Source organism: Tenrec ecaudatus, chromosome 4 (genome assembly GCF_050624435.1).
Source record: "Tenrec ecaudatus isolate mTenEca1 chromosome 4, mTenEca1.hap1, whole genome shotgun sequence".
Lineage (NCBI taxonomy): Eukaryota > Metazoa > Chordata > Mammalia > Afrosoricida > Tenrecidae > Tenrec > Tenrec ecaudatus.
Genome location: NC_134533.1, coordinates 5,083,876 through 5,101,564, shown reverse-complemented (window position 1 = coordinate 5,101,564; position 17,689 = coordinate 5,083,876). Strand labels below are relative to the sequence as shown.

Sequence of the window (17,689 nt, the reverse complement as noted above, 5' to 3'; positions counted from 1 at the left end):
TGCTTGTGGCCCACAGTGATATCGGAAAAACTGTACGTAGATCGAAGAACTGTATCCTGAATATTCCTCAACCTGAATTGTCACCTGTTACTTCTCTAAGAAATCCCATTACTACAGAGTCAGTGGTGACTGTGACAAGTTATTGAACCCTGCAGAGAAATAGAGGGAGCAAGGGAGTGATGGCTGATTTCAGAGTGGGGGGAAGAAATGGTTGCAGAGAGAATGCACATTGAATTCTCTCATAACACGAGACTTGGGGCTGTTGGTGCTGATCATGATTTTCCCTCACTTATGAAGTTAGAGGAGGTCAGACGCCTCCACTGCTCACCTTCCCCCGACCCCGCAGAAAAAAAACCCAAAACACTTTTATTTATCGAAAATCTCCTAGACAACCATGAAGTTTTCACGTAAGCAAGCAATTTCCAAAGAGCCTTGGTGTTAATTATTACAAGCTCCGGCCTCAAAGAATGTCTCCCATCTACACTGAAGTTGTTATGGCCAATTCCAGAAAGAAGGTCTTGTAAGCATTCTGATGTCATGATTGGGCATGTTGTAGCCATACTGAAAGCCATTCCCCACCCGCCCCATCCAACTGTGACCACCACCAAAAATCACGCTACAAAAGCTACAACATAAAAACACAGATGGACTTCCATGCACTGTGTGACCAAGACTTTCCACTGAGCACATGCCCACTGCTCAGTTATCCAGAGTGCCAGGGGACTCTTTTTCGGGGGACATTAAAAACACTTGGTAAAAACCTGCAGAGGACTGGGCGCTCCACGCACGTGTTCTTAAAGAAAATGTTTGTTTGTTTCATATTGCCCGGGGAACATCAAAACATCATTCTCCTTGGGAGACACTGTTACTCCTTAATTGAAACGTGAACCCCTTTCTTCTTTTTTCGACTTTGTCTGAAACCCCTGGACTAGCCAGTATGGTAGCCACTCGTGTCCCAGGAGATGAACACCCTTCCCAGAGCACCCGCGTCACTGGGCGAAACTGGACGTTTGGGGGGTGGGTGGGGAATGATGGGTGCTCCAGATGGAAATGGAGGCAGCCCGTGTGATCGGAAGAGGGTGGTGGTGGTGGAGGGGGTGGTCCATTGAATTTGAGGCTTGGCTTTCCTGGCCCCACCCCTGGCGCTGGCACTGGGGGGAAGTGGGATGGGCAGATAGAGATAGAAAAGAGTGCCTAGGTGTAGCTTGAGGCTTGATATTCCGGGATATTATTTCTGGCCGCCTGGAGGAGCTCTGGCTTTCCTCTGTTGGAATTTTACTTTCAGTTTCACTCTCCCAAGCAAAGCAGACCAGTCGGAGTTCGCTCGTTCCTGTGTAAACCACGACACACGTTCCTCTCAATGCGGCCATCTTCTGACCCAATGGCAGGACGAGGGTCACCGACTCGCCACCGCTCTGTGTCTTCTCCATCGGTTTTCTTTCCCATGTGTCTTTTGGTCCACACCTTTCTCCATTCTTTAGAGGCTGCTTAAAGGACACCCACGGCTGCCCAGGCTTTGATCCGTGCCTGCCGTGTCATCCCAGATGCGAGAGTCCTCACTCTGGCTCGTTCCACAGCACCGACCGCGTCTTCCCGCTCGGGGACGCCTTCGCTTCTGCAGCTTTGACAGTGCCCCTGAGCATCCCTGGATGCTGATCTTAGACATACCCACAGCGCAGGGGTCCAAGGACGAGTTAGAAGTGGTCGTGGCGGCCATTGTCCAGTACTGCTTGACGTGACTGGACGAGGGAACGATGGGAGAGATGTGTCAATGCCCCATTAAAATCAAATACATACATAAATAAATAAATAGATAAATTTGTATAAAAGCAAAGCAAGAGAATGGAAACCACTGGGGTGGAGGGGACACGTGGGGATGGGAAGGCAGGGCCCAGCATCAATGGGAGGGGGTGCCATATGTTGAGGGATGTCACCTGTGGACCCCTTGGGACCCGAGGTCCCTTAAGAAGGAAGCATCGATTCACAAGGTTAGAAGACTCCAGGAGGAAACCATAGAAAACACACCCTGAAAGGTTTTTTTGAGAAAAGCCAGCCCTGGGTTTATTGGAAATCAAAAGCGCCAAGGAGAATTTCTAACTTGATGCTGGTTACGTTTTAGCTGGGGGGGGGGAGGGGGGAAGCAGGTTCTCCCATGACAGAATCTGACAGTGTGGTCAAGTCCATGTTGGGATCTTCTGTGAACCAGCCAAGAGGGTGTCGAGAGAGTAGACGTCCCTTGTCTGGTCACAACCTGCATGCCATCGTGGGAGGGGTTGAGGGTGTGGCCTACTCTTAGCATTTATCAGCAGTGCGGGGACGCTAGCCCACGTCCACTGTTGGATTTTGGAGCCTGTGTCTGGTTCATCAACCCCCTGCCATATTGTCTTCCGATCCGGGAACCATCAACAGCCTTCTGACCTTGGGCTCATTTGGCTGACTTCGGGTTTCTTCAGCCCTGCATCCACCAACTTGTGGTCTTCCTGCTTCCTGTTCATCAGTCCCTGAGTCAGGTGAAACCTCCAGCTGACTTCTGACCCATGAACTTGAACCACACTGGACTTACCTAGGTCTACAACTATGTGAGCCATGTGGTTTCTTTTAATAGTAATCTCAGCTATTTTTTCCCAACGGTTCAATTGGCAAGTAACTTACGTATCGTATAATTCAATAGTTCAATCATTCGATCCTATCAAGGAGAATTGTACAATCACCCCCACATCAGTTTTTTTTTTTCCTCAGAGCATTCCCCTGCCCATGGTGAAATCGCCTCCAGGATGAGGTGTGCGCAATCACAGCCCACTCCCGTGCTCCCTCCTCCCCTCTCATGTGCACCACGGACTCCCCAAATCCCTTTAGCCTCCCCATCATCCATCCCCCGCCCTGGATTCCCTGAAACCCCTTGTATCTGTTATTCTCATTAGGCATCCATTCGTCCTGCCCTTCACAGCTGGGAAACCCAACAGAACGCAATAAAAACCAAAATCGTGCCAAGGTGGTCAGGCTAACAGCATCAATCATATACAGACAAGATAACAACTAATGCGTAAAAAGGGACAGCCCCCCAACAACATTCAAAGAGCCAGGGAAGACATTTCTGTCATGGAACCAGTAAGAGAGACTTGCCCCCAGAACACGTTCAGGTCCCTTCCATAGAGTGGTCAGCAGGCTAAGTGTCAGGGTCGAGCCAGCATACAGGGTTGAGCCTGCCTGTTGGCAAGGCCATTGGTGACCCGTGCTCGTGGCTGGAGCGGATCTGCAGCGGTAAGCCGGGTCTCGAGGCCCATCTCTTGCTGTAGAGTCACACAGACAACCACTCCGGTGCTGCTTCTCCAGGGAACACAGCCAACGACAGCCTCAGACCGGTCATGGCCGGGCTGGGGACAGGTGGAGGTAGGGGTAGCCAGGAGGTAGGGGAAGGTGGGCGGCCTCCTTCTTGTGACCTGCTGCCAAAAGAAGGTGGGCTGAGTGTCACAAAGTAGATGATCCGGGCGGGGGCAGAGAGGGCGGAGGGCGGGGGGCGGGGAAGGATACCACAACAAATAGGGTTCACGCAACACAGATGGTCATGTGGGTCCACCTTCCTCCTGTAGGAATGAACGTGACTTCAAACGGCAGTGAGACCCCTGAGGTGACCCACAACGAGACCAGGATGGATGCGTTGACCTTAACCTGCACAGTGCTCAATGCCGCCGCCTTGCTTACCTGCGGGTGTGGCACAGTGGGCAACGTCTGGGTCATCTGGTTGCTGGGCTTCCGCGTGAGGAGGAACCCCTTCTGCGTCTACGTCCTCAACCTGGCCGTGGCGGACCTCCTCTTCCTGGTCTGCATGGCCTCTCTGGTCAGTCTAGACATCCTCTTCTCACGCAAGGGCATCCTGGTCTTCCAGGAGGTGGTGAAGAGGACGAAGTATTTTGCGTACATGACAAGCCTGAGCCTGCTGTCGGCCATCAGCACCCAGCGCTGCCTCTCCGTCGTCTTCCCCATCTGGTACAAGCTCCACCAGCACCGGCACATGTCTACGTGCGTGTGCACCCTGCTCTGGGGGCTCTCCCTCCTGATGAACATGCTGGCTTCGTTCTTCTGCAGCCAGCTTAGGGACTCTGATAAAGACCAGTGCTCCATCGTGGACACAGTGGTGATCACACTCATCCTGGGCGTCTTCACGCCCCTAATGGTCCTGTCCAGCCTGCTCCTCTTTGTCCGCATCCAGAAGGCTTCCCGGCAGTGGCGCCGGAGACCCTCGAGGTTGCTCGTGGTCATCGTGTCCTCCGTCTTTGTGTTCCTAGTCTTCTCCCTGCCCCTCGGCATCTACTGGTTCTTCCTCTACTGGATAGAGCTGAGCCACCAGCTGCTGAAACTGTACATCAGCATCGCGCGCGTCTCCTCGTCCCTGAGCAGCAGTGCCAACCCCGTCATCTACATCCTGGTGGGCAGATGGAGGTCCCAGAGCAGGCGGGAGAGCCTGGGGGCCATGCTGGGCAGGGTGCTCAGGGAGGACCTGGAGAGGCCAGGCAAGGATACGCCCTCCATAGTCACCAGTGAAAAAGACTCAGAGACTCAGCTATCGGGGGTCACTGCCCAGGTAAGCAGGGGATTAGCTACGGGGCATCTAGAAGACTTTGCACCCCGCCATGCTGGTGCCACGGCTCGGCGGGACCCACCAGGCCCCCCACGGGGCGTGTGCTTTGCGCTTCCTCCTGAGGCTCAGCCTTGCAGGGGAAATGCAGCCGCCCCCTCTAGAGGGCTCTTCTGACGGCCACAGCCACTTGCCGTCCATGCGCCGGGGACTCGGGGAGAACTGGGCTCATGGAGCGTCCTTCGGCTGGTTTTCCAGAAGTTGAGCCCCAGGCTTCCTTCCCAGGTCCTGGGCCTGGACTTGGTCTCTCAGCCTCTGGGCTAGCACCGAGACCGTGCAGAGTCTGCCCCACGACAACTCCATCTTCTGGTGAGAGGCCAGAGGGCAGCCCTCGGTTCCAGTCCACTATGACGGCCACAGGACACACACACACACACACACACACACACACACACACACACACACACAGCGGAAGTGGAAGTTGCTCTCTCAGGGCTCAGCCTGGACTGCATGGCATGGGGGATGCTTTTCAGCATGTCAGAAGACGAATCCCTGAGCTCTGTCCTTGGGCACCTTCTGCCCCCCCTCCAGTCTCCTTCAGAGAGATGGCAGCCTCCAGCCAACCCAGACACCCAGGCCGGGTGCTGAGAGAGAGAGAGGGAAAGAGAGAGAGAGAGAGAGAGAGAGAGAGAGAGAGAGAGAGAGAGAGAGAGAGAGAGAGAGAGAGAGAGAGAGAGAGAGAGAAATGTGCAGTAGGAATCCCTGAGACGCCACCCACTGCGTGTTTCTCATGGCCTGTGATGCGAGGTGAGGTCAGTCCAGGGGGGACCCGGGCATCAGGAGCTAGTGCTGCCTGGTCCTCACATTCCCCTCAGTGGCCTTGGGGTGAGCGCTGAGCTCCCCTGGTGCCTGGGTACCTGGTTTCCCAGCCACAGCTCAGGCCCCCAGCAGGTGTTGTAGGTGTTGCCTGGGAGACTGGGGGAGGGGCTCTTGCCCAGCACTCCCAGGCTCCGGATGGAGTGCCCGTGCCAGCACTGGTCCTGCAAGTGCTGCACACCTTTAACATGCTCTCACCTGGCCCTGGGGCTCAGAGAGTTAAAGGTCAAGTCAAGGGTTTTGTCCAGCTCCCAGGGCTGGTGCATGAGAGCTGGGCTCATCTGACTCTACAGCCAGTGCCCCCTCCCCACTATGACACTTGTCCATCCTGGCAGTGACAGTGTGACCATCCCATGCAAGTCGTTGGGCACAAGGGACAGGTCTCTGATCGGGGTGGGAGGTCAGCCCTTGTCCTGGGAAGGAGAGGCGTCCTCAACACTGTGCACACAGGCCTGTCCTTACGGTGCTTACAAGATGGCCCACCTGTCACAATGGCAGTCTCTTTTCATCCTCCATCTCACCTCCAGCTCCTCCTCCATCTTACCTGACTTGAGACTCAGTGGCATTGGCCTTCCCACAGGTATCAAGAGGTGTGGCTGAGAGCAGGCGGGGATGGGGACACCTGTCATTGGGCTCAGTCGGTCACGTGTCTGCAGCTGGTGGTCCCTTCTGTGTGTCATGAGGCCCTGGCCAGCCATCTCTCTACAGGACTGCTCCAGGTATATCCTGGTCATCCACGGCATTAGCTCACCTGCCCCAGGGGAGCTGAACAGGGCTGGGCATCGTGTCAGGCTATGCCCCATGGGCTCGGGTCACCAGACGTGGATGGGTAGCGGGCAGTGGGGGAGGACACAAGACTGGAAACGTGAGGAGGCCCGGCGCGCGGACAGGCAACCCCTCCAGTCTTCACACATGTGGCCTGGAGGACTGGACTGCCCTGGATGCTGAACCCACATAGCAGTACTCCCCCCTCACCCCCGCCGGTCAGAGTGCGCACAAGCTTGCTGCGGAGGTGTGGTCACCCAACACACCTGAGTAGGAACTGGGAAAGGACAGCTGACCAGCCTTCCGGTTTGTAGACACCACGGACCAAGGAGCCGGCTGGGCCCTGTGGCTGTATGTGCATGTGAAGCTGCCCGTTCCAGCACCCCAACTCTCAGCATTTAACAATGAGTCTAAATCGACCCGGACATGCCAACTGATCTGTTTGGTACTCTCCCTGCAGAAACCATTGCAGAATGCATGTGTACGGAGAAGCCACAGCAGCATGCAAACAGGAAGCTCCACATAGATGCAAAGTGCTCAGCAGTGCATGGGTTAAAGAGCGCGCGGTGTTGCCAATACCTTGTGAAATTTATGATCTGGGTCGTCCGGCTGCAATGAATGTCTTCTTTAGGAACTTTCTTCCTCATACTCATTGTCATACTTAATGTTGCATTTGGAATTTTATTTTTTCCCCCTTTAACAAAGCTGCTCGGTATTGAATACGCTTCTGGCCCCCAAACCCAGAGGGGCCAGCTGTCGGCGTGGCCAGCACTCTCGGACACTGTAGCGTGCCGGGTTGGGTCTCTGTCACGCTGGTGTCGGAGTGCACACTCCGTCAGGTAAGTGAACCTTTGCTGAAATCTGTGTGTGCCTTGAGTCCTGGATACTGAAGTCCAGCCACGCAGATAGCAGGTGGGAGCCAGACACTGAGGGAGGGGTCTGTGTTTAATGCTTTGCTTTTATAGGACCTTTGCTGCCGTGGTCTTGGGATTCTCAGCGAATATTTGAGGGTAGGGGGCTATGCAAATAGGTCCTAGGGTTCACGAGCAGTATTGGACAGCTTCCCAGTAATGAAAATGGGACAGGCAGCACCCCTGTGGGGGTGGTACCATGCAAATAAGGTGCGTGGGAACCTTACGAGAGGGATTGGTCAGTTTTACCATCCTGGTTGATTTAAAACGAACCATTCCAGAGATGAGAAGAGGGGTGGGGTGGGGGGTGGGGGACCATCCAGAAGAGATGGGAGTGGAGAGCCTGGTTTGGACCAGGGGTTCCTGTACTGCAAACCTCTTAGACCCAGAAAAGAGGGAACTGTGTTAACACAGGAATTGGGTGAGGTGGCGGGAAGCAGGGGTAGAGAGAGATGGTAGCCGCAAAACCTGGAGACTGGATGGAGGTGGAGTGGCGGGTTGCCTGGCTCACAGAGTGTGGTAGTTACAAAATCTGGTGTCAATTTGAAACTTAAGAGTTAAGTGGTGGAGTCTAGCCTGTCAATCAGGTCTCAGCGTGATGACCTCATTTGGAGGTGCTAAGGAGAGAAATAGCTCGCTGGAGGTGGGACACACATGCTCACTCCCTGTGAGACATCCCTGTGCAGAAGACACGTGGAGAGAGGCTGATGGAGCCAGACCCCTGGAGCTGGAGAAGCCACGTGGAGATCCCTGCCAGTGTTGAGATGTTTACCACACCACTGCATCCACAAGACTTCCCGTCCACTGACCTGTGGTCGTTCTGCATTTGGCGTCATTGCATGTCAGGGAAAGAGGCCCTAACAAATCACCACAGGTCTGGTAGGCACAATTGTACAGAGATAATGAGTAAAGATTATAGCAAAGTCATCGAGAGCATGAGAGATAGAAGAGAGATTAAAATAGTGGAGTCAGACACATTTCATGGTAGCATGCTCACCTCAGCCTCACTTGGTGGTCCACGTGGAGAGAGAGCCAGAGAGAGGTGTTTATGGCTAACCAAGGCTTATACATCTTTAGGGGGAGTGATTACAGGCAACCACATGTCACAGGAAGGGGCTGTGCCATAGGCGATACAAGCAATAGGAGGGGGATATACAATGGGCACAAGCACAACAGGAAGGGGATGAGCTAGGGGTGTACACATGATAGGAAGGGGTGGGACTAGAGGTACACACGTGACAAGAAGGGCGGACCCAGGTTCATGAAAGCAGCCTCACCTTGGTCATCCTAGGGCAGGCTTGACCTCTCTGGGGTCTCCTACGAGGAAACAGACAACTACTATCCTTATCAGAAGGGAGTGGGCCCTACTTGATGCGGGATCAACAGTGGTGACTGCTTGCTCTGGATGGCTGATAGCCCTTAGGGAGAATGACCCCTGACCTACTCCTGATGACCTCCAAGTGTATAGTCATTTGCCACGTGTAGCAAGCAGTTAAGTTTGGTGCATATTTGGGGAGACAACTTGGGAGAAATCTTTCTGTTTCCCACAATTGCATGAGTTTTGTGAGTCTGAAGAGGCCTTTATAGATTGGTATCGGACATATGGGCTAATAATGGATTTAAGGACTTGATCTGGACTGGGCCGGGATGTTTTCTCAATATTCAATTGCTCTTGTACATGCAGTTCTTTCTCATACACATAGGAGTGTCTATGACTTTTTTTCTCTAGTCCACCCGGACTAACACATGGGGTGAGAGGGCTGGGTGTCTTCAGACTGAGGCTGACTGAGGTGTGGGGTGCACCAGGTCACTTCTTGGCAGAGGTCAACCATTTTCATTTGCTTTCCCAAGCACAGCAGAGGTTAGGCTGGACCATGTGGCCCAAGAGACTTGAGGCCATCAAGGGCCCAAGGGCCAGAGAGAGGCCTGGCTGTAGGCACGGCTGCAGAGAGACTGTCCTGACTGCAGAACTGCATCCTGTGTTGTTCTGATCCTGAATTTGTAACCTGTGACTTCTTTCCACGCAATCATGAGCGTGGCCTGTGAGGCCATTGCAATGAACTACGGACCCCAGCTGAGAAGGAGGAGCCCTGGTGGGGTAGTGGTTACGAGTTGGGATGCTAACCACACCGTCAGCAGTTCAAAACCACTAGCTGCTCCGCGGGAGAAAGATGAGGCTTTCTACTCTCATAAATAATTACAGTCTCGAAAGCTCACAAGGGCCATTCTACCCTGCCCTGTGGGCCGCTACGAGCCGGCATCGACTCATGGCAGCTCTCTGGGTTTTTTTAGTGGAGCTGAGAAGAGCTGTGGGAGGCATGCTGGGAGCCAGGACTGTAAAACGGTTGGAGAGAATCAGCCTTGGCCGTTGACCTTGATTCTTCTTCCTCTTTCTGCACTTAAAGGAAGTCCGATGCTCTGGCCACAGTCTCCATGATGGAGGAAGGGTCTAGCTCTGGGGGTGAGAGACCCAGGACCCCCTTCTGCTCCCTGGGCTCCCTGAGATCAGGTGCCCCCCTCCCTCCTACCAATTACTCGGCGGTGGAGCAGTCCACCTCCCCTGACTGTCCTAGGCTGGTCGTGAACACCGAGGGACTCTGAGAAAGGTCTTTTCATACAGGAAGCGAGGCTGGGTGAGTTAGTCTGGGTGGACTAGAGAAACAAATTCATTGACACTCATAAGTGTGTAAGAGAGAACTTTATATCAAAGAGTAATTGTACAGGAGAGGGAGGGGAAAATGAGAAGCTGATATCAAGGGCTCAAGTAGAAAGAAAATACTTTGAAAATGATGATGGCAACATATGTACAACTGTGCTTGACACAGTGGATGAATGTATGGATTGTGCTAAGAGATGTAAGAGCCCCAATAAAAGTATTTAATAATAATGATAAAAGAACAATTGAATATTGAGAAAACATCCCGTCCCAGTCCAGATCAAGTCCTTAAGTCCAATATTAGCCCACATGTCCAATACTAGTTCATAAATTCCTCTTTAGACTCACAAAGCCATGCAGTGAGGCCGAATGCAGGAAGATCACAGGCCAGTGGGTGGAAGGTCTTGTGGATCCAGTGGCGGTGGACACATGTCCAGGGCTCTGGCTGCCATCAGCGTGGCTCCATGTGGCTTGTCCACAGGAATGTCTTGCAAGGAGATGAAGAAGAGAGAGGGGTTCTGACTTTCAGGGAGATATTCATCCCTGTCGAGCCTCCAAGTGAGGTCATCCAGCTGCGACCTGATTGACAGGCTAGACCCCTGGACAAGTGGACAGGAGAGCATGTAACTGCCACACTGGGTTTGGTTTGGGATTGGGGGCCTGTAGGTTGTGTGTGTGTATATATATATGTATATATACATATATATACTGGTCTGCTCTCTGGTCCCCAGTCATGGTGAGGGCCTGCACCGCAGTTACAAGACGGTCCCAGCGTCTCTGCTCCTTCCAGACCAAGCACAGAGCGCTCTGGCTCTTCAGGTGAGGCACATATGCTGTGATAACCCTCTCCCGAGATGTGCCTGCCTGCGTTGTTGTTGTTGCCTTGATACACAGCAGTCTGAAACACCGCCTGGTCCAACGCCGGCCTCCCAATGGTCCTGTTTGAGCCAGCCCCTGTGGTGGCCACTGTGTCCATCCATTTCATTGAGGGCCTTCCTCCTTTCCGCTGACCCTCCGCTTTACCAGGCACCGGTGTCAGGTAGCAGACCCTCCCAGGCCTGCCCAAGGCCCCTACAGGAGGCAGGGAAGGAATCCGATGAGCGCTGAACTATGAGGACCCTTTAACTGGGCATGCGCCAATTCAGCCTCCCCCCCCACCCCCACCCCCAAGCCAGGTGGGCTTGATTCAGCCAATGAGGTTAACCAATACCTTTGGCCACACCTCCCCAGCCAGAGGGGTAAATACTGTGGCCGCAGAGAAGGCTGGCCCTTCTGCCATCTCCCCTTCACCGTGCTCCTGTCCCTGCTTGGTCGTGCAGCGGTCACGCTGGCCTCAGGCCACCACGTGGGGGTGAGCAGTCCCACGAGGTTGCCCGTGTCCAGTTCCAACCCCCGGCGTGGCTCATGCACAGTTTGGCACGGCTCCCTGGCATAGCGTGTGCTCCGTTGAGACTGTAAAACCTGAAGCTTCTTCGGTCCGTGATAAAACCCCACTTGGATCACGAACCAGCCTTCGGCGTGAATTCTTTCTCGTGTGAAGCTGAGAGCGGAGGTATTACCCACCTGAGAAATCTGACGTAGTGAGTGCCCTTCTCCAGGAAATGGCCTCTCCTGATAGCGAATTCCGTCTCACCATCCTTCCATCTAGGGCAGTGGTTCTCAACCTTCCTCGTGCACGAACCTTCAATACAGGTCCTCATGGTAGTGACCCCCAACTGTAACATGATTTTTGTTGCTACTTCATCACTGTTATTTTGCTACTGTTATGATTCGTTGTGTAAATATGTGACATTGTTACAAATAGACCATCATAAAACGTTGTGATTCATCACAGAACAATATGTAATTGCATATTGTGAAATATTTATTTCTAATGACAAATAAATGAAATTTTGTCTTGAAGCATGGTGTGGTATGGTAACAGTCTTCACGCTGGGTACTCATAGGTGGGCGTACCTGCATGTGGGCAAACCCTCCTGGAGACAGAGGAACGGTGTCTTGGTTCCTAAGACCATCGGAAATACGTGCTTTCTGATGGTCTTAGGCGGCCCTGTGAAAGGGTCGTTTGACCCCCCCCCCCCAAGGAGGCCCCAGCCCACAGGTTGAGAACCGCTGTTAAGGTGTCTTTGGTCCAGGTGAACCGTAAAGATGCCTGGGAAGTGTAGTCCCATGGGGAAGCGGCAGGTGATGTCCAGTATGGGCGTCTTCCAGCGATCTCCGCCACCGTGGGTCCTGACTTGCAGGAGTGGATGGAGAACAAAGAGACACACCGGTCCACCCGGCTGCCCACAATCGGCGCCATTTGCATTGTTTTTCTCTGGCCGTGGGTGACACCATGGTACTTCCTGGGAGCAGAGGCTGTGAAATTCATGGCACATGCGTGTAATTTTGTTTCTTGACCGGCCAGCCTCTGCTGAGCAGCCTCTGTGGTCAATGTCTGTGCTCTGTGCTCTGTCCTGTCCCCAGCAGGTGTCCCACAGACCTGGCTTTGGGGACATCTAGTGACTTGCCAGGAAAACTGGCATGCCATCAGGCAAAAAGTGCAGATCAGGGATTCTGTATTGGCAGGCTCGCTGGCCGGATAGAGACCAGTGCCCCGTCATCCCCCGTCAGGCCCAGAACTGAACTCACCCCTCTAGCTCAATTTTTAGCCAAACAGTAGGCAGGTCTAAAGATGGGCAAACCAGTGTTGGAGGTCAAAGGGGCAAGGTTCAGCGGGCAGGAAGGGATAGGAGAGGAGCAGGAAGGAATACGGAAACAGGGAGGCCCGGAGTTGAACGATACCCCATGGTGGGGCTCACACCGGATGCCCCCTAACAAAATGGGTACAAAAACAGCCTTGCTTTGTAAAACTTCACCCAGTTCACCACCAGAAGGTTGTTGTGTTTTTAGGAACTCTGGGCCAGACAGACAGAATCTTGTCTCCATCAGACGCTGGCTGGGTGGTTTGCACAAGTCCTGGTTGTTGTCAGATGCGATCAAGTCCGTTCCGACCCACGGCGACCTTGTGAACTACAGAAGGACGGACTGCTCCTGCGCCGTCCTCACCATTGTCATGTCTGAGCCCATGGTCGCAGCCACGGCGGCCAGCCATCTCCTCAAGGGCCTTCCTCTTTTCCGCTGCCCCTCCACTTGACCAAGCAGGATGCCCTCTGCTTCCCTTTCTGCCTGAAAATCCTCTGTGGGGTTGGCCGGGCACATACGCAACTGCCCATTTCAAGGCATGGCCTCTTCCAGCAGGGGGCAGCCACCAACTGACCAATGCCCTCTCACTCAGTTACAGTCACTTTATTTGCATACTAGGTATAGTTGCCTCATTTGCATAGCCCACAGTCACCTAATGTGCATAGCACATTGACCAACCCATGGGAGACACCTTATAAGCTCAGGTTAGGCTGCGGCCCAGGGCTAGTCTTAAACTCAACTCAACTGTCTACTGCTTACCCCAGAAATGTAGTAAGCCCCTTGGGGTAGAAGACTAGGGCAAAAGTAACTCCACAGGGCTTGGGGGAGGGGGAATTTATCACCCCCCCCCCAAAATTCAAAGCAAAAAGACAACATAAAGGAAATCCTTCACCACAGGTGGTGTTACTGCCCATCTTCCTGCCCCTTTTCTAAGAGCCCTCCATTTACTCCTTGCAGATCTGCCTCTCCTGGATCTCGAGGCGGCTGGATGAGCTGCTTAACCAAGGAGCCCCTCCCTCCAGAGGCTCCAGGGGTCCCTGAGCTACTCCTACCCCTGACCTTCCTCTCCCCATCCCAGCACATCAAAGGGGCTGGTCCAGGTGCAGGCTGACCAGCCAGGGGGTTTCCTAGGATGTTAAGTACTGGATTGGGTGGCTGTCTTCCACTGCTGAACTCGGATCTCCTCTGACTCCTGCTCTGTTTCTCGGCCGGCTTCTGTCGCCCAACAGTTGATTGCGCGAGCGCCTCGATCTCTTTCCAGCAAGTTTCCTTGGTTGCTTAAGTTAGCCAACCGTGGGTTTCTGCTGCCAGAGACCAGGGTGCCCGCTGGCACAAGAACTTGGAAAGAGTTTGGCAAGCAACAGATCCTCGGGTAAGGCAGTGCAGGCGATGGAGAGTGAGGGCTGCCTGAGAAAGGTGGGCAGAGACTGTGATAGACTCGTCCATAAGCACCCCACTGTCCGGGCTCCCGGGCGGGGCCCAGCCACGTGCTCACACGGTGTTGGGTTTTGTGGAACTTGCCAAATTTGTCGAGTTGAACCATGATCGGTTGCAACCACGGCCTCTTTCTCCAGCTTCTCTTGGTCACATTGGTGGCATCGGCGGGGACACGGGCAGTTTGGGGACGCCGGGTTGGGGAGCTCTTCAGTTTGGGTGAGCATCCCGGGCTAGTCTATAGAACCATTGTTCCCTGATCTAGTTAGTGGTTTGCTGGGTGCCCCGTGGCATTCCTTAGGGGGCACGCTCCTAGAGATTTGGGCTCCTCCAATCAGTACTTGAGGCAGAGGGGCCACTTTCCAGAGGTGCTAAAATGAACCAAATGATGACAGAGGCGTGGTGCATCTCATCAGAGACAAATCGGGGTGCGGTGTGGAGGATCTAGGTGTTTTGAGGGGCTCCAGGTTCTCACTTTGAGGCCATCTCTTGAGTCCCAGTTTTTGAAAGAAAGAATGAAGTAGGAAACAAAGGGGGAAAACTCACATCTTGAAATCAATCAAAGGGATTTTGACCTTGAGAACTACACTCTGAGAAGGAATTGGCTAAGAAGAAGAGGCCAGTTACAGATGCAGGTTCCTGGATTTTTGAGATCCGTGATGAAGACGTGGGCCTGATGAACGTGGGGAAAGGTTTCCCGCTGGCTTGACTTCAATGACGGTAGTGTAGCGTCACGAACCGCTGCTGGGCGAGGACATCGGGGAGCTGCAGCCACTCCCCACTTGTCGATGTGGTCGCACTCCCAAGGCCAAGTCCTCATGGGAAAAACAGCATTTGGTGAAAATGGCGCATGGACACAACAGTCACAAAATGGAGAATGATCCCATCAGTGCACAACTGCCAAAGCACGTGCCTGCATAACTGCCAAATCACATGCCTGCATAACTGCCAAATATCACATGCCTACATAACTGCCAAATCACATGCCTGCATAACTGCCAAATCACATGCCTGCATAACTGCCAAATCACATGCCTGCATAACTGCCAAATATCACATGCCTGCATAACTGCCAAATATCACATGCCTGCATAACTGCCAAACCACTGAGAATCGTGGCTCAGCAAATTACCGCCTCACGTTAGCCACCGTGGTCAGCTTGACGCTCTCCTTGCACCTCTGTGTCCGTAGCTGCCAGCCACATGTCTCTAATGTAGTGGATGTTTTACTCTTGTCAAAAGAGGGTGTGGGAGGAGGAGGTGGCTGCTAAGTGAGGAATCGGGATAGCCAAGCTGTTGTTTGAAGAGAGAGAGAGAGAGTCTGTCTGTGGAAAGTGCTCGTGGCTGCTGACTATATGAACTGGGATCAACGAGGGTGCTCCCCAAGGTGAAAGACTATCACCAGAGGTGTTTTTCTGTTTTGGGGGTACTTGTGCTACTCTTTAGTGGTTGAAGAAGATATAGTTTCCTGTGATCTCTTTTATCATCCTAAATAAATATCATTGGCAAATGCTTTGAAAATGATGAGAGCAAAGAATGTACAGATGTGATTTACACGATTAATGTATGTATGGATTGTGGTAAGAGTTGTATGAGTCCCTAATAAAATGTTTTAAAACATTTTTCATATAGAAAATTCTAGTCATTTTGAATAAACATTATTTCAGAGAATTTCATATAAAATAATAAAGATAATAGACATCCAAATAAATAAATAACCATTGACCTGACTTTGTATTTCCACCTTTGTATATTTTCTCTTTTAATATTATTTTTGTATAATTTTATTGGGGGCTCGTACAACTCTTATCACAATTCATACATATATATTTTTTCTTGATTGTTGTCCCCAACTCTTGACGGATAAGATTGAGGCCCCATATAATGTGTTGCTGGATAGAAGTTAGTGAAATCCCTATTCAATCTTTAGGATGGTCAGGGGAGTGACTTCTCTATCTCTCTATCTCTATCTCTCTGTTTCATCTTTATTTTATCTTTCAATTTCAAGTTTATTGACATATAATTCATATACCATTCAATCCCACGATCTAAATCTATTAAAAAGATCACCGCCATCTATTTTAGAGTGTTTTCTTCATTCTTGTAATTACTATTGTCATCAGCTCCTCACTTCCCTCCAACCTCCTGGGACATAACCTTCCGAAACGATCAATCCAGTTACTGACTCTATGGCTTTGACTATCCTGGATTTCACACGCAGAAAAGCATACAACAAACCAACCCAACCACAATATCAATGGGGGGAACAGATGATAAAGTGTTACATTTTCATCTAACCACCTCTGCAAGGCACTCTCTGACCGGAAGGCTGTGCACACGCCTGCTCCATGGTCAGCGGGGTTCTCTGGAGGCTGAGTCCACATGGAGGCCCTGCAAGTGGATTCGGGCCAAGAGTGACGTCTTTTGACACTGTTCATGCAGTCGGCCGAAGGAGAATGCGAATCCCTAACTTCTTGCTTTGACATCTGGACAGAAACTGAGGGACGTCTGATGCTGGTGCCAAAAGGAATCCTGATTTCCTTCGGCTCTACCGGCTGAGAGGAAGCTGTGGAACCAGAACATCGGAGGACCCCCAACTCCACAGATCTGTTATTCATTCAACAAACGTCCACGAGCACCTCCTGGGAGCCAGGAGTTGCTCAGGAGAGGCTGTGCATCTGCCCGCCAGCAAGGAGCTGTCAAGAAGGTTCTAGGAGACACAGGGAAGCCCTGTCCCCGCACAGGCTTCTCTTTGCTGCCTCTGTCCATCGCTCCTTGAAGAACTGCTTTTCCAGAGGCTGCCCCTCTCCTGAAGGGAGTTGCTCATCCCCACCCCGCCCCCGCCTCCACGCCGGTGGTCTCCAGATCCGGCCTGACCTGGCAGCCGTGTCCAGTCCGGGCTGGGAGGCTCTGAAGCCTGAGGTCTGGCAAGGCTGCTTCCTACACATCTGAGCCCACCACCAGGACGCGCCTCGGCGGGCACAGCTTGGGCAGAAGGTGCCAGCCTTTGAAAGCAAGGACAACCAGGGCCCATGGCTCGCTGTGGAGTGTGCTCGGAGCAAATGGGGAAGTCGGAACTGGCTTGCTGCTGATGTAGGAGTCAGCAACATTCTCCAGTTTGGGCCACGGGGGGACATGAAGCCCCCCACACGGCTGGACCTGAAGACACGGTGAAGGCATTACACCAGGTACAGGAGGGCTGACATTGTCCTCCGCCCTTCCACGTGGGCTTTCCAACATTTCTGGGCAAAGGGAAGGTCGCCGCCCGATGTGGAGCACCTTCCACACGGGCGGCTTGGGACTGTCTGTCTGCAGGGAACTCAGGGGAAATTTGCTGAACATTCAGTCTTACACATGCCTCCAACACTCACCCCCCCCCCCCACAGCACCCCACCACCTGGAGCTGGGCAGACTGGCTGTGTGTGTGCATGCGTGTGCTTACACACATGGACCGGAGAGGAAAACAGTGACAGTCTGGGGGGTGGGGGCCCCCCCCCACTCGCTCAGATGACCCAGAGGAAGTGACAGGGCGTCGGAAACGCCTGGGGCCTGAGGGGAAAGACTTTCCAGAGAAGTCTGTCATGGGAGAAGGGTGTTGTGGGCAGGCGGGCCGCTCTGGGGAGGGCCCAGCATTCAACACCCTTTCTCAGATACCCAGAACCTCCTTGGGAGAGCTGCTGGGAATTTGACTCCAGGTCAAATTCTCCTTGGAGGGCACGAGTCCCTTCTCAGGAACCCATTCCTCTCGACAGCTCAGACACTCCAGCATATGCGAATGTCCCAGGCA

The 17,689-nt window shown here is 52.9% G+C and overlaps 1 protein-coding gene across 1 annotated transcript; it reads left to right on the top strand.

The window, feature by feature from the left end:
• Positions 1-3,592: 3,592 nt before the first annotated feature.
• LOC142445423 (mas-related G-protein coupled receptor member D-like) lies at positions 3,593-16,854 on the top strand. Its single transcript, XM_075547236.1, has 2 exons — positions 3,593-4,582; positions 16,768-16,854. The coding sequence occupies exons 1-2, from the start codon at positions 3,593-3,595 to the stop codon at positions 16,852-16,854; spliced, it is 1,077 nt and encodes a 358-aa protein (XP_075403351.1).
• Positions 16,855-17,689: the final 835 nt, after the last annotated feature.